The sequence below is a fragment of the Lissotriton helveticus genome, chromosome 3_1 (assembly GCF_964261635.1).
Source record: "Lissotriton helveticus chromosome 3_1, aLisHel1.1, whole genome shotgun sequence".
Lineage (NCBI taxonomy): Eukaryota > Metazoa > Chordata > Amphibia > Caudata > Salamandridae > Lissotriton > Lissotriton helveticus.
The window spans coordinates 1,806,849,311-1,806,876,339 of NC_136061.1; the positions used below are offsets into that span (position 1 = coordinate 1,806,849,311).

Genomic DNA, 27,029 nt, shown 5'->3' on the forward strand with positions numbered 1-27,029 from the left:
TGTCAAGTAGAACGAAAAGTTCATGATGATGCTTGACCGCAGATCTGGTGTTCAAATGAAAAACAGAGATTGCAGGGGCCGTACAAGGTGAGAGAGGCGGCTCCGGTGGAATACGGGGGGGAGGGGCAGGGCCAAAGTGCAGGGAGTGGGAGAAATCAGCCTAAGGCCGAGTTTGGCTGTAAATGAATCAATTAAAAGTAGTGGAGTTATTTTTTTTGTTTCTAGTTACATTTCTGAAGAATCATTTTATATATTTCTTTATGTAAAATGTTGTATGCATGCTGCTTTCGAGTTATAAAGTGAGTTGGTTTCCTTCCTAGTACTTTTTCCAAAATAGTTCTTCTGAAGTGATAGGGATAAATAGTCGAATTCCTTTTGCTTCTTGTGTATAACCAGTCTCTGGCATTTTTATATCCATTAAGCTTCCTCAGCATGCATCTAAAATTGCTTTCTGACTCAAAACAGTCATTATGGTATCATTTGCCGTGCCTTCTGTTAACCTATAAGGTTTGGTACACATCCTAATGTGCTCCTGCAATCGGCTTACCAGCTTTAGAGTCCACTTCCCATATTTGCTGAGATCAATAAATGAGTGTTGTGTTATTCAGTCCAAACTTAGATCTGGAAAAGCCTCTTGGGACTCTTGCAATATCTGACTGCCAAAAACGTAGGTACAACCTTGCCTTGAGGACTTACTTGTACATTACCTAAGTAGTCGATTTTATACGTTAACTTGATCTTTAGAAGAAAGTATCAATTTTGGAATGTTTGTATAATCACAAAATCCCCTATTTCATCCCGTAAAGTTGAAGTCTGTGGTGGTACAGGAATCCGTGTAAGTTGGCTGTGCTGAAGTTTCTGACATTTTCTCTCCAGTTACATTTACAAACCATAAGGAATCCATCCCAAAAGGAGCTTCAAAACCTCCCATTGGGAAGAGCCAAAGTGTTCCCATCCCAAAATCTCCTTTTGATTTGTTTCAGTAGTGCCCATCTTCCTAGCGTGCCGATCAAGTGATTAACCTGTACCCCCTACATGTCCTCCTTGCTCACAGATAAACAACAAAAGGCTTAAGGGTCCAATCAGCACTAACATATTATGAGCCAGTGTATATGCTAACAAAGATTGTGAGACTCTGAAAACTAATACTCTGCAGGCAAAACACAAAATATGTATTTATTAATCACCATAGAAAAGTGTTTTTTAATTGTTTGAATAGTATCTCTTCAAGAGGAATAACTAGCTAGAGAAACATAATTCTAAATTATATCATTGCTAATAGGTGTCCTAATGAAAGCCCAGTGAAGTTATGATGCAGGAGTGGAACATGGGTGTTCTTGCATGTTGCAGTAGATCCTGAATATTGTGACTAAGCATATATATTATGCATGTTTGCTCTGTGCTACTCTACCCCACTCCACTCTATGCCACTCTAGTCTAAGTAAATCTACTCTATGCCAGTCCACTATACACCACTCTACTCTATGCCTTTCCACCCAGTGTTTGCAATTTCCACCCAGGCCACAGCACTCTACTCTACGCCACTCCACACCACTCTATGCCAGTCTAGTCCACAACACTCAATGCCTCTTCACTCTGTGCCACTCTACTCTGTCACTTTATTCTTCGCCACTCCACTCTGCACCATACTAATCTACACTGTTCCAAGTTATGCCTCTTTACTTGGCACAATACAACTCTGTGGCACTCTACGCTACTCCACTCTATGCCACACTGTTCTACTCTACGCGAGTTCACTGTACACCACTGCACTCTATGCCACGCTACTCTACATCACTAAAGTCTTTGACACTCTACTGTATGCTCCACCACTCTCTTCTATGCCACTCTATTTTATGCCACTCTACTGTATACCACTTTAATGCATACCGCTCCACGTTACTCTATTGTATGGCACTTTACTGTATGCCGCTCGACTCTACGCCACTCCACTCTATGCCATTCCACTCTATGCCACTCTAAGGTATACCACTCTACTTTACTCCATTCCACTCTACTTCACTCTGCATCTCTCTACACAATTCTACTCGACATCACTCTATGCTACGATGCTGTACTCTACACCACTCTACTCCAGTCTATGCCACTCTACTCTACACCACTGTACTGTGCTCTACACCACTCTACCCTGTGCCATTCTACTCTATTCCACTCTAATGTAAGCCACTCTACTATACTCCATTTCACTCTACTCCACATCACTCTACGCCACTCTACTCTACACCACTCTACTCTACACCACTCTACGCTGCTCTGCTTTATGCCTCTCCACTCCACTTTATGCCACTGAGGTCCGGGAGGCAATGCAGGAATTGGCCACGTGCAAGGCGCTGGGTCTAGATGGCCTACCGTTGGAGTTTTTCCGTACGTTTGCAATGCAATCGGTTCCACAGCTGGTGAAACAATTCCCGGCGGCCCTAGACGATGGTACCCTACCCCAGTCAATGTGTGAGTTGGTAATAGTCTCCCTCCTCAAACCGGACAGGGATCCTCAACAACTGGTCTCCTATCGGCCCACAGCCCTATTGCCCGCTGACTATAACATTTTCGGGAAAATCCTTGCTGACAGGTATGCCACTATCATCCCAAAATTGATCCACGCAGATCAAAATGGATTTGTACCCAATAGGAACTCCTCCTACAATATACAGCACCTGTTCCACGTTCAGGATCAGATCCTGGACCGTTTCCCTCATGCCGCATGTCTTGTCCTGGACCTGGAAAAAGCCTCTGATACCCTCCTATGGCCGTATCTGTTCCAGGTTCTGCAATACATGGGAGTGGGGCCCCACCTATTGGCGTACACCAAGCTGATCTACTCTACAGCCACCTCCAGAGCGAGACAAGGGCCACTGAGATCCCCCGTTCCCGGTGCGCAGGGACTCTCGCTAGGGTTGCCCACTTTCTCCCTTACTATTCGCCACGGCGATGGAGCCTCTGGCGGTCCACCTCCATAATGAGAGTGAAGAGTGGGGCTTCCCAATTGCTGACGCCATCCATGCCGAATAACTCTATCCGGACGATGTACTCCTTTATGTCCCGGACATTGGGTCAGACCTTGCCTCCATATTATGCATCCTAAGGGACTTTGAAGCAGTAGCAGGCCTGAAAGTCAATTGGTCCAAATCGATGATTTACCACCTTGTGAAGGCTCTTCCTCCGCGTCTGGGTGACATCGACCTCTCCTGGAGCCCCCAGGTGGTACGGTACCTGGGCGTCCAATTATAGCATACCCCGCAAGATCTCTATGACTGGAACTACCGCAGGGCAATGGCGGGTGTCAGGTTCTCTGTGCATTTCTAGAAACATCTCCCTTTAGCTATCACCGGCAAAATCGCAGTTGCCCAGATGATCCTTGTCCCGAGGCTACTATACTATTTTGCCAATTTCCCAGTAGTCCCCCTGTGCTCTTTTTTCCGGGAACTAGACACACTCCTCGGGACCCTTATATGGGGGTCGGGACATCGTCGGATTGCACTCGCTAAACTGCAGCTGCCGCTGGATCAGGGAGGACTAGGAGCCCCCTCCTTTGAGGTGTATTTTCTCGCCGCCCAGCTGCAATGGGTATCCCGTTGGACAGCGTAACGGGCTGTGGGGGAGTTGACTCCAGTCACAGGATAGGTCCAGACACCGACCATACGACGCATGCTGTTGCCAGGAGCGGCACCGCTCCGGAACAGGCCCCTCCAGTTGACAGTAGCACGCACTTGCTTGACTCACGTGCATCAACTGAATCGCATGGCGCCCATGTACTCTCCTGCCCTGCCGCTGGTGGGATTCCCTAGAGGCCGGGCAAACTATACAGAAACGGTATTTAGACCATGGATGGACCAAACATTGACAGAGGTAGGATAACTATATCACAATGGGCAACTGCAGACATTCGCGGAAATGGCGGCAGAGTTGGAACTCCCTAGAGGGCAATTCCTCCTGCATCAGCAGCTTCTTGAAGACTGACGCAAGATATGGCACACGATAGACACTGAACCTCCCACACACCCGGTGATTCATACACTGCTACAGATGGGACCGTGACGACATCTGGTTACTTGGATATACAAAGCACTATGAGCCCTCAACCCACTTACCCTGGCGCCCATTCGGGAAAAATGGGAAACTGAATTCCACAGACCGCTCCATGACAAAGAATAGGCCCGCGCCCTAGAGTTCCCTAAAAAAGTGTCCTGCAACTACCGCTTCAAAAACATACAACTGCACATACTGCATCGCGCATACCTTACCCCCGAGAAGCTTCAGCAAAACTATCTAGATGGGTCTTTTACATGCCCCAGATGCCCTGAACCCAGTGCCTCCTTTCACAACATGTTTTGGGACTGTCCAGAACACTACACACTTACTGGGTCACGATGCACGCCACTCTTCGTTCAGTCACGGGGCTCCCAGATATTCACACGTGGGAGGTCTGTGTGCTAGGCATATGCAAACGGCGCAAGAACAGGAAAGTGGAAATGCGCTTTGCGTCCCTGGCGCTCCTTCTAGCTAAAAGAAGCATAGCAATGCATTGGAAGGCACCTGGGGGTCCCCCATTAGCGGAATGGGTGGGAGCAGTCAAAAAATGGGGCGCAGCAGAAGAGGAGGTACTTCGTACTGAAGAAGTTAAGAGAACTTGCAAACACCCTATATCCATGTTGTGGGCTATTGTACTTCACTCCTTTGCATAAGAAATCTGGGACGAGTCAGGGTCCCAGGCAAACCGCTCCCCCGCCACACAACCACGCCCCCGGTGTCTCTGGAGGATCCCTCTGGGGTGCAACCGCTGACTGGGTCCGGACTGGGTACCGGAGCCGGACGGCGATCGCAGCATTCTCTCTATGCATCAGGGAGTCCTTATGACACCCTTGAAATTATTCTCAATTTGCGATTCTCAAATTGCGAAGTCGCAATTTAGGAATACTTTCCCATTCATTTCTATGGGCCAGGGGGCCCATAGGAATGAATGGGAAGTTATTCTCAATTTGTGATTTGCAATTTGAGAATCGCAAATTGAGAATAATTTCAAGGGTGTCGTAAGGACTCCCTGATGCACCCCCTGGAATTTACATGTGTGCGCATATAGCTCACATAATGCCCTAATGTATGTGCGCCACATGGCACCTTCACAAATGGCAAAAAGTGCATTTGTGAAAGAAATCGCAAATTACCACCAACTTGAAGTTTGCGATTCCTTAAATTTGTGTTGCAATTATCCTCATACATACCGTTTTCCGAATTTTGAGTCGCAAACGCTGCTTTTTTGCGATTCGCATCGTTTGCGAATCAAAATTCGGAAGATACATATGGCCCTAAATCTCTTTGCACACTTTTGACATCCCATCTTATATTACGTGTAATACAGTTTTAAAAGAATGACTTGCATGTTTACAGAGTTTTAGTCACAGCCAAGTACCTCGTAGCACTATAGGTACACATATAAATATTCCCTACTTTACCAACCAGAATTCAGTTTTGCAGCTGTCTGGTTACACACACAGACATCTGCAGTAATCACATTAACTAATTGAGCTTTCATAACATGTGTGCATTTCTCACTAATTAGTTTGACTTGCATTTATGTTTAAGGTTGAAGCTTATCAATGGCTTTGTGTTCTGTAACTCGCATTTGCTTGCTTTCTATTTGCTGGTTTATTTGTTTTAGGCCGTCCAGCATATTTTGTTCCTCCCATGGAGCATAGCCTGTTTACCACCTCGCTGACTGGCTCCTTGTATTCTTCCATGACTGCTCCCTTTCTGGGAACTGTTTTTAGGTCTTGCTTGTGTCACCGCATGCACTGTCACGTTCAAGACATTTTGTTACTGGGAACTTCGAGCCCGCCCATTTCTTATCATTGGTTGGCTTAATACTCACTCTTATTTCCATACTTCTCTTTGGTCAGCATGTGCCAGCTTTACTTTCTCTTCAGTTGTTTGTCCCCCCTCTTGAATTTCATTCCCCAGTGAGTGTCTTTCTGCTGTATGTGCTTTCGGGCCCTGGGTAACTTTTTTCTTTTAATTACAGTATTCCATAGGAGTCCATGTAGGGTGTCTCCCTTCCGTCCTTCCACCACGTACCCCTCCCACTCTGTGTTATTGTTTGCCTCCTTCCATCCTGATCTGTGTTATTGCTTGCCCCTCCCTTCCCTCTCATTGTTGTTGTTTAATCCCTCCCACCCTTCCTCGTTGTTGCTTGCTCCCTCCCACCTTCCTCTGTTGTTGCTTGCCCCCTCTCACCGCCCGCTCCCCTCCACCCTCTGTCCCAGCACAAAAAACATGCTTGTCCCTGGATACCTCTCTTTAGCGTTGTTGCTTCTCCTCCTGTTATGGCAGAAAAGACAAGCATATGCAAAACCTGGCTAAAAAAAAACATTTTCAAACCCAGTAGCTGTTGTGTCGCCGAGACCTGCTGATGTTGCAAATGCTTGATTCTTAAACTTCATATACCTAATCCAAGTTTAAAGATGTATGTTTCTTGAAAATTCTCATTTGAAGTGTGAATGCCTTTTCTTGCCATAACAATTGCATGTGTATTGTCTACAGTCTCCCCGGACTGCCCATCTCCCGACAAAAAGGATGTTTTTATCAATATGCAAATTGAATAAAATGCCTGTTTGGTTGGGGCAGCTTGTTTGTCTACTCGTTTTCTGCAGCCCGGATTATTCTGTAAACAGATGTTGACTACTGGTTATGTATCGCTCTGTTGTTAAACCGTTCTGAATTAAATATGAATGTGTTTGTGTTTTGTATTTTATACTCTTGTGACTGCTGCGGAGTTCACATTGCAATGCTTTCTGCAAAGAATGTTAAAATAGTTTGGCCATAGGTTTGCAGTAATATATCTATACAATAGGAGGTGGGGTGCAAAAAGGAAGGCATGTGAAGAAAGCTGTCCGATTGAGACTTTGCACCCCAATGTTTTATCCCACAAATGTGTCTGTGGCTCATTGTGATGCTGATGTGTGATGTTATGTGGACTTTAATAGCGCCTTGTGCCAATCACACTAATTTGGGGTGCATAGAAGCCCCCTAACATTCACGCAAGGTGGTCAGTAACCACGCTAGCCTCCCTGCTTTTTAGGTCGAGTCTAGCGCAGCGCGCATGCGCTGCTCTATGGGAGGCTTCTTGTGAGCACTCTAAACTTCCCTGAAACTTCTCCGTGTGGTTCTGATTCCCCCCTCACATTGGATTGGACTTTGCATGTGGTTTTCAATAATAAAGGTTCACTTCCACGGCGTTTTGTCCTTGGGAGCGAGCAGCGGCGCGCAGGGTTCCAGCTGCATTCCTCCCTTGTCGTGGATCAGGTTACTAATTAAACACAGCACGGTTGCTTTCACTTTCGCGGCTGCGCTTATTTAATCAAATAGCTTTTTTGTGTTAAAAGCACTCACTCGCCGTGAGCTTGCGTATCTAAATATTTTCTTTTTTTCTGACTGCGTTACAGCAAGGGATCCTTTGATTCTTTCCATTACAATTTTTTTTTATTTGAGTGTGAGGAGGTTCTCTCTTGTTTTCTTTGTGCTGTCTTCTCGCCAATTGAGGGTGCAGGGCGCTGCCTCCAGACCCAGTGTGCGCACCTCTGGGCTGTTTGTCAGCAGCTCGTCCACTACATTTTTTTATTTCCCAGTCTAGTAACTACAGTGTGGAATTTATAACAAAAGAAGCATAACTACAAGCTGGAAAACGTAAAGAATAAAACTTGATTGAAGCTCCTTCTCCGGTGCCCCGATAAACTTCCCAGCTGTTACTTGCGCACCAAAATATTTCTACTCGGAGGCTTCCCACCACTACCTTTCCCCCATCATCTAGCGGAAGCCTCAATTATGCCATGTGCGCACAGGACTCTCCCCCTCCACACTACAAGCTGCCCTCGGGCTAAGAAAGACTTTGGTTCCTACTGCTTCCTTGAGCCCGTTCTCAGCTCCGCTCATGCCTCTTTGCCTTTCTGAGCGAAGCGCAAAAAGGCGGGTTTTCAACTGTCATCATGTCAACCTGTGGGGAGAGAATGGTTGAACACAGAAAATTGACTACACGCCATCGCCCAGGCGATTAGCGATCGTTATGCGGACACAACCACATAGCTGTCCATGCACATCTTCTACTCTGTGCCCCCCCACCCTCTATTCGCACTCTTGCTGTGACCAACTGAATATCCTTTGGCTCTGAAAACACTACCTGTACACCCGTTACAGTGTATGAGTTACACAGCGAGGATGTGCCTTGTGATTCAGGTACAGTGCATAGGTACCAAGTTTTCAGATTGCCTATGTGCAAAGGCGAGGCCTATTGGCTATGCCAATCCGTGTTTCAGTATGTGGCCTAAGTCTGTCCACCTGGTGGTCAGTGAGTAACCTCCTATCAGCTTGTCTCTCGTGCAGTATGTGCTCTTAGCCTGTCTTCTGGGTGTACAGTAGGAACTCTTCAGCGTGCTTGCTTCTTGTGTAGTGCATGCCTCAAGCTTGCCAGCTTGTTTTTTAACTTAATTCCTAAACCCCCATATCCTGTTTGCTTGCTGTGCACTATGGACCCTGTACTGTGCTTGGTGTAAAGTAAGTTGTCAGAGGTTGCCTGCTTAGTGCGCATTAAAACGCAGTAACTCCCCTAACCTGCCTACATGCTCTGTTATAGCACTTTCTTTTATTGCTGGCGAGGGGCATGTAGGAGGAAGAATGTGCAACACAGACGGTGCTGATGCCTCCAGCCCCACCCTCTCACCAGCAATAAAAAACGTTTTTATTTTTTTCAAAGTTTCAGTGATGTACACAACGGGAACAGTGTTGCCGCCCGCGTATCGGCTATTCAATTTCTGGGCTTGTAAGAATATCGATGGCAGTCATATACATTTGATTGTGCAGTTATCCTACCCGAGATATGGATTGATTGTACATATTAAGTACGATTTGGAGTGATGCTTCTGGATCGAAGTAACATTAAGTACCATCCTATCATTGTACTACAATGGGTCCTGAAGATGATCTCGCTGAGCTACATTGCCTATTGAGACCGAAACGTCTACAGCTTGCCCCTCTAACTATACTGCATCTGTTCTTCAAAACAATTACATCATGTAAAAGTAACCTAAATGGACTCTAGGTTTTGAATAACATCGTTGTTAGGAGGATTTTTACGCTACCTTAGATTCATAAAAACTGGAGTAATACAGAGATAATGATCTAAAGGGGGCGTCGGTGTGCGCATTGTACTTATTTTTGTTTCTCAATTTTTGTACTGCTAATTCTAATCTAATGTAATTTCAGATGTTGTCTATGGAAATCAATTTTGATGTACTATGAATTTACTATTTCTCTATAAAAAAAACCATAGCTGTACTACTAACGAACTAGGTCATGTTTACATGAAAATGTTTTGCAATGATTGTGGATCCTTGGACCAATTTAAGTTTTTTTCTAAAAGAAATCCTCGAGGAACATGTCTGCTTTGTGAGTTACAGTACCCAGTTCTGTGGGGGTATACTGGGTTGCCCTGAATGATCTAATAAATTCACATACAACATAGCACAGTATTATCAAATCTGTGTCTCTTCTAACAATTTAGAGGGCAGTATGGAATGAAACTCTCAATATTACTCCAGTAGTCACAATTCACACCATGTACATATTTCACTCCACCTGCGCTCACCTTACATCCACCTGTCTCCTTACCCCCACCCGGCTGATATAAATGCAGGAATGTTCTCCTTAGGCGATCCAAAAAGTGACACTAATCCTTCAATGTATCTGTGTGCCACATCTCATTGTGGCCCTGGAAACTCCAGATTAGCACAAGTATCTTTTATAGTCTTAAAAATACTATGGTGGAAGTCGTAATGAAGGTTCAGACCTAAAACGTCAGTGATCATTGACAAAATTGTGCAAGGTGAATAATTTACACAACTTCAAAATTGGCTTAGAACAGGCATATGTATTCCCACATGACACCCTGATTTTGGTTCTGTTTTTTTCTTTCTCAAACCAAGTCAAATGGTATTCACTCAACAGAGAGCAACCTCAGATCAGCTACCAAGATATGGGCTACAGTAGGATTGCCACTTTGCCCCATGACAACAGGACACTGCTTCTGGCGTTAGACTCTATTTTGCCAAGCTGATGCATTCATTGTGTCTCCTAGCACCCTAAAATCGCTGGTATCCCTCAATTCCCCAGGCATGTGTAATGAAGCTTCGAAAACTCCCACAGGTATGCACAAATGCTCCAACGTCACACATTTTCGCCTACATCCAGAGATAGCCAAATGTTTGTAGAACAAGGGCACCCAGTAATCACCGCAAACATGCTAAATGAACAAATTAGAAAAGAAAACTGTCACCTCTGATAACCAGCTCACCTCACCCTCCTCCCCACCCCCCAAAATGGTTCACTTTTTGCTAAGCCTTTCCACTGGAGAAACAAACCTTTAGTACTCTCCAGTATATCCTTCACAACTAGTATTGACAACGGCAGTAGTTCTGGCTTAAATGGGCTAATGTGTACAAAGGCATTTACAAATACTGTTTAAGTCTGTTGCATGCCTAAATAGTGTTTATCATATTAAATCTAGTCCTGTTGATTTTGCCAGTGCTGGGAAAAAGTAGCAAAGAAAGACTGCTTTCTGTAGAAGATACATATAGGAGATAATTGACGGTGACAATGTTCTGCTTGTATGTACTGTTCAGATGTAGATTAGTCACTCACGCATCCCAAGAGAAGCACTTCCTAGAAGGGGGAATAATACACTAAACATCCAATGGCATGAAGTGAGAGAAGAGTACTCCTCTGGGTGGAGCCAAAGCACACACTATGTGCATTAAAAAAATGCTAACAATATATCCTCTGTCCAGACCTAAGTTTCAGATCAATTCAAGCATTCCATCTATCATTTTTAGGTCTAGCCTAGGCATCATGCATGCTCTGCCACTCGACATGCTGTATCTCCTCTGTTGGCTTTTGGCATGCCCATTGATTTCCATTGGTTATTGTTTGTGCCATTCCGAAATGCGGGCTTTTCATCTGTGCATTGTTGTATTTGTACATCCTTTATGTGCTTGGTCCCCTCCCATGGCGACTGGCCCTATTACATGTACTCTACACTCCTGTCAATTTATGATCATTGCAACACATAATTATTTTTTTTTCCTCTCGCTCGTGTTTTAGGAATGTGGTGTTTTCTGTGCTCGGCAAGCGAATCACGGAAACACACTCTGCTGACGGCGTTAGGAACTAGGTGAGTGATGACAAGTTTCTACATTTTAATGCTTTTGTAGCCCACGCTGCTTTTGCAACCGCATGCGCAACTTCATTCACAAAGAGAGAGGTCAACTATTACTTCAACCACGAGTAGTATCAGCATGCGCAGCTTCATTCATGAAGAGAGTTCCACCATTGCTTCAACCATTGGCGTAGTTGGATCCGCATTTGTAATTTTGTTTCATTCCTATTTGGTTTCTATTGGCACTGTTTACGTTTATTTGTTACGATCAGCATGTTTTTTTAGGGGAGAGCAGAGACTCGAACCCGGTTCCCCGTCCCAAAGTCGGCAACTCTGTATATTGCGCCACATCCTCTCAGACCCCCTACCTTGAAAAGCAAACTCGTTTTGATGAAGGGTGACATTACTGAAGCTTGTTTATTCTGCTCCCTTTGTTTCCCAAAATACCAGACATAATCATCATCGTAATATTATTAATGATAAATAAACTCAGGCAGTTCTAATGTTGGCGGAAGAAACAAAGACGTATGTCAGCATTGCCTTTAGTGTCATAATAGCATCTTTTTGGGGATGGGCTTGTTTCGGGTTTACTATCCTGGGTAGTGCTTATTTTTATGAACTCTAGTGCTTGTTTTCTTTTTGCTTTAAAGAGTCTACACATGATTCTGCCTAGTTCCGCACTCAATATCGTAAAACTGTGGATCTCACACTGTATGCTCATGTATTCCTGTCTACAAAACCGAGATGCTCTACATAAACTCTGTAGACCCCGAAAAAATAATCATCTTGCTCTGCCCTATATCACCTGTATTCAGTCCAACTAATAGTATCTCTCGGATCTATTCTTTGAACGTAAATCACATCATGATTTGCGTTAGACACACACACACACACACACACAGGCTTACAATTTATGCTGTTTTGTTGATTTTTAAATTTTATTATCTGTAAAACATCTGAGTTTCATGGGCATTATGTCAGGCATGCCGAATCATTTCTGAAAGATTTCTGGCACATGCACTCTGAACTAATAGTATTGTTTTTTTTTTAAAATAAACTACCTTTGAAATTTGCTCTCACAACGAATTACGTTAAAATTCTTCACCATTAATATCATCATTCCATCTTACATTAAACTGTTCTAAAAAAAAAAGTGCAGCAGGAAGTTCTAAAAGAGACAGAAAAACTCACAAAAATCGAATTGAGAAATAAAATTTAAATTCTTTATTTTTTATCGAGGCTGCACAAAAATCTCATGCGTTTGTCTTCACTGTGCCTGCTCAAGCAAGTACTGTTGTTTTAAATAAACTAATGGGAAGCCTGTTAGTTAATATTCTTCCAATTTACACTTTGAGAGCTGAGATAGGAAGTTGTTTGCTAGTCATACAGGGAAAACGCCACATTTGGTGATTGATGTATTTTTGATGGCACCTTTACTCGTATGGGAAGTTTCTTGATAGCTGTGATCACTTCCGTAACACAGAGACACAGTGTATTTCATTCCTTTTCTTGATCATTGATTATGTTCACATTCTTCCATGTCATCCAGAACAACATTAGTGCATTGAGTTACCCGTACGCAGTTCAATGTGGTCTTAAGTTGCACTGTGTTAGCATCTCCTAATTAAATTTTTCTGGTTACCAAAAATTAACAACAGAAAGAAAGAGACACCATCGGCACCTAAGTACAACACTCTCTCCCAGGTACAAGGCTGCTTCGTCCATTCTAGCCCCTTCCTTCACTGCCTTTTCAGGAAGCACTAAAAACACATAGCCCTGTGCCGCACTTTTATTTAGAGAGCCACTCGGTTCTAACCCCCCCCCCCGCCCCCCCTCCCCATGCCGTGTGTTTTTAAAGCCCTGTCTGGAGTGTGCTTCCAAGCCACCTCTAGAATCCTTATTTCTGCATTTGTACACCAGCCCTAAGGGCTGAAGGTCTTGCAAAACTGCTGGTGTGTTCCTCGTCCACTTTCAGACTTCCAAGAAAGGGAGCTAGCACCTATCCTTCTCACTTGAAAAGTTTACAAAAGTTGGTTTGTTATTGGTCTTCAGACAGCTCTGTGAATACATCTCTTTCGGCCCAAAGGTTCTGCGAACCATCAGTTTACGATTATTTCCTTTCAAGTTGTAGAGTGTTTAAGCCGTTATCTAGTCCCTTTGCTCTCTCAGATGAGTTACCTGTTTAAACTACAGTTTTTACAACTGTGAAGTGCAGCCAATGTATTCGAATTGATTTCATGGCAATTCTTTTAATGCTGAGATCACACAACGTTTGCACATTTATTGAGTCTCACTAGGGGTTTAAAGGTTAATTTCTAAGATGCTTAGTCTGAACGGAAAGGGGTTGAGTCCTGCTGTCTATGTTGTCAGGTGGTTTAGATTCCAAAGAATGCCGTTAAGGATCAAGAAATTAAGTCTTCATTTGTTCTCACCTTTTCATGTTTTATATTATTGATGCATGCTTTCATTCGACACTTGTACCGCAAACACTTCTCTGTCAAGTGACACTTGTTTTTATAGCTTTCATATCTGTCGAATCAACCTAGCATGGACTCTGTGCTCCCAAAGGGTCCAAAAGGCTTGATCACGTATTTGAGCCAACTTGTGATCTGCTCCCTCTCTCTGCGTCAGTCCCTTTAAATTCTTTGTTTATTTATTGACGAGTTTTGTAAAGTGCCCATTGCACCGGTCTGCGAGTACAGAAGCGGGATTATCTTTGTCATGGTACTTTCATGCTCGGAAACTAGAATATGTGCACAGCCTGTCTCTTTCCTTGCTCACTCTGTCGGCTCAAATGCCTCTCTCGGTCTGGTGCCAATCCTTGGTGCCTCACCGTCAGCTGATGGCTGATCATTGCCTCTCTGAATACCTGCCCTACTTTGGGATTAATAAGGTTTCTTTGGAAAGAGCAAGCAGTCCCTCTCTCTCGCATAATCTCTCTCACCCCTCTCTCACTCTCTCGCACACTCTTCCGCTCCGCTCATGTGGTTGACTTCTGGTCTTCACGCACAGTTTCTTTCCCGTGCCTTTTGAAGGTTTCTGTCCCTCAATCCCACGCTCTACTCCTCTTCTTGGGGAGTCTTCTGCATACACAGGCTCCCTCTTTATGTGTCTGTCACATGCTCTTCCCCTTCTTTCTCTCTTTCTCACACACTCTTTCTGCTCCTCTTTCTGGAGTTTATTCACAACTTCGCACACAAACTACCTATCCCTCTCTGTCTTCCTGTATATCTGTTCTGTGCAGCTCTCGCCCATATCAATCCTCCATGCCTTAACAATTCCACTACAAAAAGCCAACGGTGTGCTCATAAGTGAAATACATCCTATAAATATATTTGGAGAAATATGCACCTATATAGTCCTCGTGGAATAGAATCCTACATAGGTGCGTTCTACTATGTTACAGTTATTCCGCTGGTATCATCAGTAGCAGTGTACTCAGGTTGAATACTGCTGGTAAATAATTCCCTATGCAGCATGACAGTCTTCTTCATCAATATATAGCAATATATATGTGTCTCCCGGGGCTAATCATGGTTGGTATCTCAGTTGTCCCCATGGAATTTCATCATTCAATCCAGATTTCTGTGTCTTTAGTTTATACACCCAGCGTTGTTCCTTGGTCAGTAATTTTCTTTATAAGGGCCCTGGCATTGTCCATTCTTTCTATTATTGTCCATTTCACATCCAGGTCAGAAGGTCCTTTCTCAAGGAAGTGTGTTGTCAATTTTGTGGAGGTTCTCTTGCACCATATAGTGCTCCTGTGTTCCTTGATTCTGACGTCATCCCTATATACTGAAGGTTACAGGGGCATGTGATGGTGTATATTACGTTATTGCTATTGCAATTTATATGTTGTCACTGTTCCCATGGGGTAGAGAGTCCCAGGTTGATGTATTTAGATTGTGTGGTAAGTGCACATGCCGTACATGATCCACAGGGGTAGTGTCCCATGATGCGTGGAATTTATTCCTTCCCTGCACAAGTAATGCGGAGCTAGCATACCCACGAGGGGTGACCCACCCCTCTACACTGTGTCCCATGCATATTTTTCATTAAAACCCATGATCCCGGGTGGGATACCTTTTAGTTATATTGGTTTATCTTGGGAAGACATATCCCTCCACCCCCTTCGGATCCGAAGGGCCTTCTCAACCCTCCAGATCCAGCTGGTTTCCCTTGTTTGGATCCTTTTTCTTTATCACGATGTGCGGTAACACCAGCAGTCCTTTATTACCACTACACGTCCCTCTAGCAGCAGCAATGTATTCATAATAATGTGGAGAAAAAAAATATGTCTAGAAATAAAATTGTCCGAATTTTTGCCCACTATCACTGCCACTTTCAAATTCATAACTGTTATTTTAACAGCACTAAAACATTGTTAAAAAATGTTTTAAAAAATGTTGCCCATTTTTATCAGTGCAACAAAGAAGTGTGAGGTGGATTGTGGGAATAAGAGAGGGCGGGTAGGGTATCAACCCATTAACATGACTTCACAAAGAAGGGTAATTTTAAATGAGACAAAACATCAACTCCCAGAATGCATTGATTTGGTAAATTAATGTCCAAGATTGGCAAGTGCTGTCCCTGTTGACATGGGGACTGACACTCGGTTCCCCTTGAATGTTTGACCTGCTCTCTTTTAGACACCTTCTAAGACCCCACTTTGGAATTCAAAATAATCTCTCACTCCCAAACAGTAGGCATCCAGGCATTTAATATCAGCCTCTGTACTCTAGTGCCTAACCTATGTGTTGTTTTCAATCTCTCTTTTGAGGCCTTTATGTCTTTCAACCAAAAAGGGAGTGAAGAGGGGAGAAGGTAGAACCGTCATCCTCTAAGTACTCTAATTCAACAAAAGGATTCTACCACTTACAATATCTCCTTCCTAGCCAAGCAAAATTATAATGATGGTGGTGGGTAAAGAGTTGAACCCAAGAATTGTCCTGGGAAACACTGTATGTTATTTTAATAACCCTCACACACCAAAAATGTATTCGGTGTCATGCTTCATCATCGGGATCTTCCCGTCCCTCTACGGGGCGGGCCGTGCTGCGACCTGCGGAGACGCGGGAGCACTTATTTAAGTGAAAAACTATGTGTTGTGCAGAGGTGGGAGTGGTAGGGTCAAGGGAGATAGTGGTGCAAATTTTAAAGTTACCTGGCTAGTGGAAAAAATAAATGTTATTGCCTTCCCTAGCTGGCAGCGTTAAAAATGGGGAGACGGAGGGGGTATACTGTTATGAGTTACCTCCTACTTGGTCGACATGTTTCAAAAGCCATCCCCATGGTAAATACCACTGTGATATATTTTGAGAAAAATATATCACAGCGGTATTTACCACCAACTTCCTTTTCCGCATGATGGTGATATGTTTTATACAGTGCATTACTGTCTCTCCTTATTTTTTTTGTTTGTTCTCTCATTACAGGTTGTAATAGATACCGATTAGGTATGGTTTTTGCATGCTCGTTTAATTAGCATGAACTGTGGCTGAATATAATTAGGCACACAAATTTCAAATAAATAATCTGTGAGTGGAGTTGGGATCACGCAAGGTCCTGAAGAGAAAACCAAGGGGATGGCTTTTGAAACATGTCGACCAAGTAGGAGGTGACTCATAACAGTTTACCCCTTCCGTCTCCCCATTTATAACACTGGCAGCTAGGGAAGGCAATAACATTTATTTTTTCCACTAGCCAGGTAACTTTCAAATTTGCACCACTATCTCCCTTGACCCTACCACTCCCACCTCTGCACAACACATAGTTTTGCACTTTAATAAGTGCTCCCGCGTCTCCGCAGGTCGCAGCACGGCCCGCCCCGTAGAGGGACGGGAAGATCCCGATGATGAAGCATGACACCGAATACATTTTTGGTGTGTGAGGGGTATTAAGTTAATATATAGTGTTTCCCTGGACAATTCTTGGGTTCAACACTTTTCCCACCACCATCATTATAATTTTTCTAGACTAGGAAGGATATATTGTAAGTGGTAGAATCCTTTTGTTGAATTAGAGTATTTATGTCTTTCAGACAGCTATCATTCTTAGCGTCCCCTTTTCTCGTCCTCAGACTTATACTGTTCGGTGTGAGTGCTTCAGGGTTGCCTCGTAAAACAATCTATATTCCTAAATACAAAGCAATTGTGAATTAGCAATTAACAAAACAAAGAAAATGTATGCACATTTTCGTGTTGAGAGCAGTGTTTAAACCAACATCAAAGGGAAACCTTCTTTTGATTTTTTTTATAGGTAGGCTTTTGGTCTCTTTTCATGAAGTGTGAAAACTGCAATAAAAGGTCTTCTTTTGCACACAAGAAGCATACTGATTGCAAGTGTTTCCTTTAATTGTTTTGACTGTTTAAGGTAACTTACCATCCAGGTTTGGCTGCATTGTATGTACTTTTAAAGCACATTTAGAAGGAAAGGGTATAGATTTTATTTGGGGTCAAAAATAAGATTTTGTGTAATAGTGATTGGAAGGACGGGCAATTGAATATGGTGCTTGCTTGGGAATGCAAATCGATGTCCCTGTATCTGGTGCAATCTCAAAGGAACATAAAAAAGACGCTGTGTCTTTTCTTATCCAGTGATAAAAGAGTAATAAAATGCCCTATTTTACACCTAAAACACGTTTTTCATTTGCATCTTCGAAGAGTCTAGATTATGCTGCCATTTCTGAGTAAGACAATTATTTAAAAAAATCTTTGTGTTCGTCTTGGGAATGGATCACCAATGGAAAAAACCTTGGTGCTTTAGGTTTACTGCCTCAATGATGGAGCTTAATAAATTCGAAGGGGCAGATTTACAAACTTTTCACGCACTGCAGGGCAGCAAGTAGAAGCAAGTAGAGTTGCTGCAGTGCGTTGGGTGAAAGGGAGACAGCAGAAATGTACCATATCAACTAAGAAATAGCCAATATCTCTGCCTCCTAAGGCTGGCACACTCTGTGGTTCTTGGCGCCAACACAGGCACCCTTGCACCATTGTGCAATGTAGTCTGCTTTGTAAGCAGATTGTTTTTTTCCACGAAGGCACACCTTCCTGCAAAAAGTCAATCCTTAGTGGAATTTTCCTCTTTCTGTGTGTGCTGCAAAATGTGTGGAAAGAGGAAATAAAAGAGGCCAGGCCTTACCGAGGTAGCCGTAGCATTTTAACGCGGTCCCAGGGTTGCAAGTCTTTGTAAATCTGGGAATGCGCCAAAATCCTTGGGTGGATGCATAGGAACGCCCATGCTCCACCCATGGAGCGCCTTCCCAATGCAAAGTAACGCCAGTAATCACTATGCAATGCCTTGCATTAATTTGTATTTATTAACCCACTCAAGGCCACGCAAAGTGACTTTGCATGGCTTAGTAAATAACAAAAATGATTTTGTGTCAGGGCTGCACCACAAAAGTGACTCAACCCAGACAGAAAATATCAGTAAATCTGCCTCTTAGTTCTGGTGCATGCCATATTCCCACAAGGCACCCTCCATTTGTAAATATAAGAAGTTTTCTGCTCTCAAAACTTTAGTAGTTACCTGTGCAAATTAACCTGTTTTTGTATGCTGCAGCTTGCAGGCAAACAATTCCTCAGAGCTGCAGAAAATATTTTTTTAGCCAAGACTGATAGTGGAAATTCAGTTCTACACTACTTGCCGTGCAAACGTGCGTAGTGGGTGGACACATGATAAAGGAGTGAGAGTGCTGGCGTGGGTGAGAGGTCTAGCAACAGAGGCAGTGTAGGAATTAAAAAGAAATAAAATATGTAAAATGCATGAAGAGTGGAGAAGCCCTGGGCATCCAGTACTCCACTCCAACTCACTCTGAAGTCTAAAGTTAATAGGAAAGGGAGGATTCTGGGACTGGGAAACAACAATACATTCCTTATGTCTGCCCCTCCCACCTGTGCTGCTGCCAAAGAAAAACAAATACATCAAGTTTGTGCTTATCTAAGACACTTTAACAGCATCATAGCGACATGTGCTTGCCCCTAAAAGTTCAAGCTCCATCACATTGTACGCTTGATTCTTTATGCATGTGAGCAACCTGTCTCTAGCCAGCCATACTGCGGCTGGCTCAGGCAGGTGGATATATAAACAGAATGTATAAATAATCACTGCTGCATGCAGGGCAGGCACGTTTTAGTGGAGGCACACAATTTCTGCTAAATCAAAAACATGTACCCCTCACTACCATCTTGTAGGAGGAGCCAACCCCCTCCGCTGGTCGGGATTTGTAAAGCTTTTTTTCGGTTGATCATATAATGTCTGGTGACAGCTGTGTTCTCAAGTCAGACCTAAAAACCACCCACCACGACCTTCTCAAGTGTATCCTGCCTAAAGCAAAGTACATTTCAATGGGTGTAACAGACATGATAATATTTAATAAAATATATTACCTGTATGAGTGCTTGAGTTTTGGGAATGATGGAAAAGATATCTGACCTTTTTCAGCAGTGAGGTGTTAGAGTGAAGACGTGTCATGTTGAGGACTGCATCTTTATTTTTTAGGTGATCCCGGTGCTTGACCAGTCATGGGAGCTGCCCAGTCACTGTGGCTGCCTCCTGGCAAAGGCCTTCATCGGGTAGGCTGCACTGACGTGATGGTGGGTCACACTCGTAAGGTAAGAAGCCTCTATGGGTCACCTGATTCCTGAGAATTAGGTCTTATCCCTCCAGCAAATAAACGTATCTGTATCCGAGTCTTTGCTCCTGACTGCTCCCACATCTCATCCATCCAATCAGCAGGCTTGTCGGTGTCAGTATCTGATTGTCTGTCATAGACTGTGCCCATGTCTAATCCATCCAATCAGCAGACTTGTCGGTTTCTGATTCTCTGTCACAGATTGCCCTTCGTCTCATCCATCCAATCAGCAGACTTGTCAGTTTCTGATTCTCTATTACAGACTGCCCTTCTTCTCATCCATCCGATCAGCATCTTGTGTATCTGATTGTCTGTCACAGATGGCACCCACGTCTAATCCATGCAGTCTGAAGACTTATCAGTATTTGTATCTCCTTTTCAGCCAGCAAACTAGTATATTTGAATCTCTACATCCGACTGTGCCCCCATCCCTCCTGTCAGTCAAAAGACTAGTGCATATCTACGTCTCTGCCTCACTGCACACATACCTGATCCCTTCAATGGAACCGCCAGTATCTATGTTTCTAGCTATGACTGCGTCCACATCTTTTCCCACAATAAAGTGTTCAATGTGTGTGTCTATCGCTATGAATGTGTCCACGTCGGATTCATCACTTGAATGGATTGGTCAGTGTCTGTATCTCCATAACTGAATGCCCCACATTGGTTCTCTCCAGTCCACTGAGTTGCCAGAAGTCTCTTTATCACAGACCTTGCACAAACCCGGTCTTTCCAGCTTTGTCAGTGGACTGCATGGTTTACCCCTCTCTGTCTTTGACTCCAGCTCTATCAATGGATCAACCCAAGCATTTATGCTGCATCAGTGCTCAAGTCTCCCTCCAGCCCAAATGATGAACTTGTCAGCAGTTGTGTCTAGATCCAACTGTCCCAAACCCTATTTTCCCCCCAACTTTGAAAATGAACAGGTTAATAGCTATTTTCTCCAGTTCTGACTGTCCCACATCTGATCCCTCCTGCTCTGTCCATGAACTGGCCAATAGCTGCCCTTGCACCAACTGAGCTCTCACTTGATATCTCCAGTTCTGCCACTAGGCGGTTAATGATTATGCATGTAGTATTGCCTGCCCACGCCCAATCTGCTCTGCTAATGGACCAGCCAGTATTCATGTCTTTAGTTCTGATTGGCCATTAACTGATCACCATCATTCGCAATACGAAGGTCAATGGTTGTGTCCTCACTCCTTCAATTGGCATGCACTAATATTTCCACTGCCGTCAGGTCAGTCTGTGTTTGTGCCTTGCTGACTAAGACCACGTCTGGTACTGCTAATTCCTTATTTTTACCAACTGTGCAAGTGACTTCTGATCCAGATAGCTTTGTCGTTGAACTGGTCAGTATCTTTACCTGAGTTTTAGATAAAACATCTTTTCAGTTTCTGGAACAGTGCCTCTTCTCTCTGTCTCTGTTTATGTCCATGGTATGTGTTGGTCTGTACCGCTCTTTATGCACGTGGCCCTGGCGCCTAGCTAACGGTTACATATAGCTTGTATTGTTGTTAATGTATACCAGCCTCTGGTCTGCATATACCTCAGTGTCAACCATATGAATGGACAAACACCAGCTGCCTTTGGTGCTAGCAATAAAGAGCTGAAAGTCCAGCAAAAATCAAATACTATCTTCTGAGATGGTGACAGAGGTAGTAAGGTGAGAGGGTTGGGTACGTTGGATATCCAGAATCCAGAAGTGCTACCATGCGTCCCACCTACCTTAGCGAAGGGCTGTTAGGCTTCGATTGGGATGAGACACACTGAATTAATAAATGAGCATTGGCAGAAGTCAATTGAGTACTCTATTGTAATGGTGGGGAAGCTTCGCAAACATGCATCCACTATCATCAAAAGCACTAAAAATCTGGAGGGACGCTGTTTTTACCGCACTCTTCTGTAAGCTGGTGGTTAGGACTCCATTGTGAGCTGGGACATTGCTTCTGCGGGTGACAACACTTCATGGTTTTCCCAGGTTGGGATACAAACTAACAGCATCTCTTGGGTGAAGGATGTGGTCCACCTGACTCAGATGTGCTCCTTTGTGAACCTATAGTACAAGCTTGAACTTCACACAGTTCTTTAGCTACTTTCAACCAAGACACGTCTCCTCATCCTTGCTGGATCTGGATAAGATTCCTGAATTGAGCCCACTTGAGGGAAAACTCACTGTAAACTCATTGGGGAGTAATATGATTTCCCATTTTTTGTTGATCGTACGTTATTAATACACACAGCCTCGTACGCTTCTTGAGAGGCACATGTGGTGAGTAGTTTTACTGATAAAAATTGGGGGAATGGTTTGACATCGCCCAAACGTTGGCTTTAACTTCTCGGTTTTCAAATATCCAGTTCATCTACCTTTATAGAGTTTACTACACCCAATACACCCAAAAGGGGCTCTGGCAAATGCTGAGGGATTTGTCTCCAATTTCCTTCCCTCTGGTGCCACCGGCAGAGAGGGATTTCCTCTGCACGATCTGGAGCTTTCCAGTCATTTAAACATTTTTCGTGGGTGTTTGCCTATTTTCTTAACTTGAGTTTAGTGCTTGCCAAGCGAGATATTGCAAAGCACTGATGGTAGCCAAATCCCTTGCACTGGATAGCTAGCTCTAGTGTGTGAATAGGTGCATGGTCTTGGAGATGTTCATGTCTCAGGCTTAGGGATGCTCAGATAAAGACAAAAGGATGTTTGGTCCATAGCAGGGAAAATCTGGCCCACATAGCAAGATTTGTTGGTTGGGATATTGGTTCTAAACTGTCTCATTGATGGGCGTAGGGACTGAGTGACATTTCTCTTATAATGCTTGATGTGATTCACCTCTCTGTGCCAGTCCTAATATAGAGATTTTTTGCTGTATGCCACTGGTTTTGCTGGTCTGTTTTTGTACGGATTTTCAAAAAGCTTTTCTGATGTTAAGTATGAATATGGTAATAAAATGTTTTATTAATCCAAAACAAGATTGAGGCTTCACTCCTCTCCACACATATATGAATCTGTTTCTAATCTGTGTGTACATGCACACCTTGCTATATCATGAGTGTGCCTACCTTTGTTAAGTATCACATCCTTTATTTGAGAGCCCTGGGAATGCCTGTACCTGTTTCCACCGATCCGACATCTCTTGTTATATTCTGGGCCCTTGTCTATCTAAACCTCCGTTTATATACTGTCACTAGACCACAGGAATCACTATGTACTGTAACCTGGAAAATATATATATATTGATGTTATGTGAACAAGCCCAGGAGGTGGGCGAAACATGTCATCTTGCCGTGTACAGCGTGATTGAAGAAAGGAAAAAAGGAGCAATCAACTGGTGTCTGTGTCCTGTTTTCAGCCGATAGCTGAGGGAGCTTGGAGTTGGGGATATATATATATAAGCAATTTCAATCCTTGTCAGGGTGACGCACAAGCCAACCCTAAATTAACCTGTGCTCAACCCTCTGGTAGCTTGGCACAGGGCACTCTGGCTTAACTTTGAGGTAATGTGTAAAGTATTTGTACAACACTTCAAACAGTCAAAAAGTGAAAAACATCAGACAAAAAGGATCCCACGAGAAGCTAGAAAAATAGAGCATTTTTTAAATAAATAAAACAAAGACAACACTCCAATCAGTAAGACCAGAGTTATGCAGTTGACATTTTTTAGTGAAAATAGCTCTAAAAAGCTCAAAGTGCCAACTGTGGATATCTGGTCATGCCGGACTGGGATAAAATCACAAGTTCAGGCCGGCTACAGGGCCCCAGGTAGTCCTGCCGAACAAAGTACCTTAAACTCTGGTTTGCAGTGCGTTGCACGGATCTGTGTTGAAGATACGTCATGCCGGTTCCAAGGAGCTGCGAGACTGTAGTGCGAAGTCTGGTGTTGTGGATGCTGCCGTCGATGAGTGATGCGAGGGCATGCGCCAAAGATGCATCACACAGTGGCGGTTCCGGAGAGGCTTCTGGGGCAATGTGGGTCTTTGCAACAGGTCCAATTGACGCAGCAGCGGCAATGCATTGGTTTGGCTTGGGGCTGTGCTGCGCAGCAGAGGGGATGCGTCAGTTCTGCTGTAACTTTAGAGGCTGGAAAGCACCCTAGAATCAGTTCCAATGGTCCAGAACTCTGGTAGCAACACTTGGCAGGGTAGACTCGCAGATGACAGAGTGCAGGGTTGTTGGACGTTCCTGAGACTTCAGATCAGTAGGCCAGTCAGCTAGCCCTTGGAGTCACTTGGAGGTTCTGGGTTCAAGAGATGCAGATCCAGTCCTTCTCACCCGGGCAATAAAGTAGCAGGGCAGCACAGCAGGAATCCCTTCAGGTGAGTCAGAGTGGCAGTCCTTTCAGCATCAGAGCAGTCCTTCTTCCTTGCAGACTATCCACAGATTCAGAAGTGTACTGAAGAGTTGGTGTCTGAGTTCCACTATTTCTACCTAGTTGTGCCTTTGAAGTGGGGAGCAGCATCTAAAGGTATGTCTTTGAAGTGCACATGTTTCCTGCCTTCATTGAGCTAGCTCCAGACTAACTACTCAGGGTATGCAGCCCTTTGTGTAGAGGCAGGACACACCCTATTTGTGTGTGAGTCGGGCTCGGCCCAGCTCCTCCCTCCCATCCTGCCAGCAGTGGCCCATCCAGGCACACCTAAGTTCCCTAATGTGTATGTCTTTCTTTGAGGAATATAAAAGGCAAACTCTCAACTTCACCCAGCCATATGACCCGGAGACAGGCTGCAGGCACCAAATGTCTAAGGCAGAAAAATGACAACATCCTAAAAGTGGCATTTTCAAAAGTATAGTTTAAAATCTGACTTCAAGGTATTTTATTTATTTATTTACGGGTTTGTACCGCGCTAGGATCACCTCCCGAAGGAGTATCTACGCGCCTTTGAAAAACCTTTCAGCTTGTGGCAGTAGGTACACAGGTATCACTAGTTGGAGAATAGGAAGGTTTCTAACTGTTTCCTGAACGGGAGATAGTCCTGGCAGAGTCTCAGAGCGAGAGGGAAACTGTTCCACAGCCTTGGTCCGGCTATGGATAGCGCCCTTCCACCTTGCCTGGTCTTTCTGGCTCTTGGGACCTGTAGTAGAACTTGGTCACTAGATCTCAGGGACCGTACCGGTTTATAGAGGGAGAATCTGCTGTTTAGATACTCAGGCCCTCTATTCTGGAGGCATTTATGTATAGTACATCCAATCTTGTACTTCACCCTTTGTTTAATGGGTAGCCAATGTAAGGTGTTCAAAAGAGGCTTCGATGGTGTGCGAGGGGGCTGATTTAGTACAAGACGGGCCGCAGTGTTCTGGACTACTTGCAATCTCGCAATAACTCCCTCGTTTGCTGATAGGAGCATCCCGTTGCAGTAGTCCAGACGGCTCAGTATTAGGGCCTGCACTAACGTTCTCCTAGTTGAGTCAGGGAGCATAGGGAAAACTTTCCTCAGCATGGCGATCACATGGAAACATGAGCTCACCACTTGATTGCTGTATTGTTTCAGGGAGAGCTCCTGGTCCAGGCGCACACCAAGATTTTTTACCACCTGCTTTGGCTCTGGGACTGGGCCTAGATCTTGCGGCCACCAGTCTGGGGACCATAGGAGCTTTGCCTCACCGAACAGCATCACTTCCGTTTTTGCAACGTTGCATTGCAGGAAGTTAGATGCCATCCAGTGGGCCACTGCCTTCATCCCAGAGGAGAAAGAGTTTCTGACCGTCTCTGTAAGGTGTTTAAATGGAAAGAGGAGTTGGGTGTCATCCGCGTATGACATAGGGATGAACCCATGAGATCTCATGATGTTTGCCAGGGGGGCCACATAGATATTAAACAGGGTCGGGCTTAAGCAAGAACCCTGTGGCACCCCCTTTGAGATCTCCAACTCCTCTGACCGGTGTGGACCCAGGATGACTGTCTGGGTGCGGTCAGTCAGGAAACTCCTTAACCAAGCCAGAGCTCCACCTTCCAGACCGATGTTCACAAGTCTGGTAGTCATGATGTCATGTGACACGGTGTCAAAAGGTAAGTTAGGATTTTTCATTGCAATTCCAAAGATGCCAAACATCAACTGGTTACCTGCTCCCATTTGGAAATTACTGCTTATTACATGTAATAGGATAAATCCGTTGTTATCCTCTGGGAGAGGTAGGCTATGCACTAGTGAAACACAAATTCAACAGTTTTTCACTACTAGGACATGTAAAATATAAAAGTACATGTCCTATTTTTTAAATACATTGCACCCTGCACTCTGTGGTGTCCAGGGCCTACCACAGGGGTTACATATATGTATTAACACGGAGGTTTTGGGCCTGGCAATAGGTTTATTTTGCCAAGCTGAAATGGCAGTTTAAACTGTACACACAGGGTGCAATGACAGGCCTGATGCATGAACAATCAGTGCTGCAAACCCGCTAGTAATATTTAATATACAGGTATTGGGCACAGGCATTGGTGCTTTACTGCGAACTTACAAGTAAATTAAAGATGCCAGCTGGGTGTAAGCCAATTCTACCATGTTTTAAGGAGAAAGCAGAAGCACTTTAGCATTGGTGAACAGTGGCAAAATGTGTGGAGTCCTAAAGCCACAAAAATGAAGTCAGCAAAACAGGAGGGTTGAAGGCAAAAGCTTAGGGGGGAAACCAGGCCAAGGATGCCAGGTCTAACACCCTTGTGTGTGTTTTTGAGCTCTTAATTTACAAGGCTATATTGACATGATGTTAGCTATGACAAGACCCCTACACTGTGCCCCTTGCCCTCCTCTGTCACCTTACTGTCTCTCCTCTACTGGGAGCATGCAGCTGCCCTCCTCCTGTGCTGCCTGAAAGAAAACAAAAGATATTACTAAGGTTGTTTCAGACTTTAGAGGCTTGTGTGGAAGTGAGAGCATATGTTTCACTACTGCTTTGCAAGATGACTTGAACTTTGTCCCAAAAACCAGGAGATATTTCTAAAATTGGGAAGAGTGTAGGGATGGCAGGACAGTCCTCTGAAAAGGAAGAGAGAGAACATTTTGGGCACCACTAGGAAGGAACCTTGCGCTGAGGGGCAGGGCTGCCTGGTTTTGAGCCCCAAACGAAGATGCCGCTGACTACAAATTATTGCAATTATTTTCCTAATCTTTCTTGGCAAAATTTTCTTCCAATTCAACGTTTGGTGCTTCCTATTTTTCCTTTAGTATAAATAGGCATTGCGA

At 44.1% G+C, this 27,029-nt stretch overlaps 1 protein-coding gene across 1 annotated transcript in view; it reads left to right on the top strand.

Annotated features, from left to right (window-relative positions):
• The window catches only part of PAFAH2 (platelet activating factor acetylhydrolase 2), a 124,222-nt gene that overhangs the window by 11,102 nt on the left and 86,091 nt on the right, over window positions 1-27,029 (top strand). Inside the window, exons 2-3 of the mRNA XM_078682693.1 lie at window positions 11,164-11,233; window positions 19,721-19,833. Of these exons, the coding sequence (XP_078538819.1) occupies window positions 19,744-19,833 (90 nt within the window). The 5' untranslated portion in view covers window positions 11,164-11,233; window positions 19,721-19,743. The remainder of the gene's footprint in view (window positions 1-11,163; window positions 11,234-19,720; window positions 19,834-27,029) is intronic.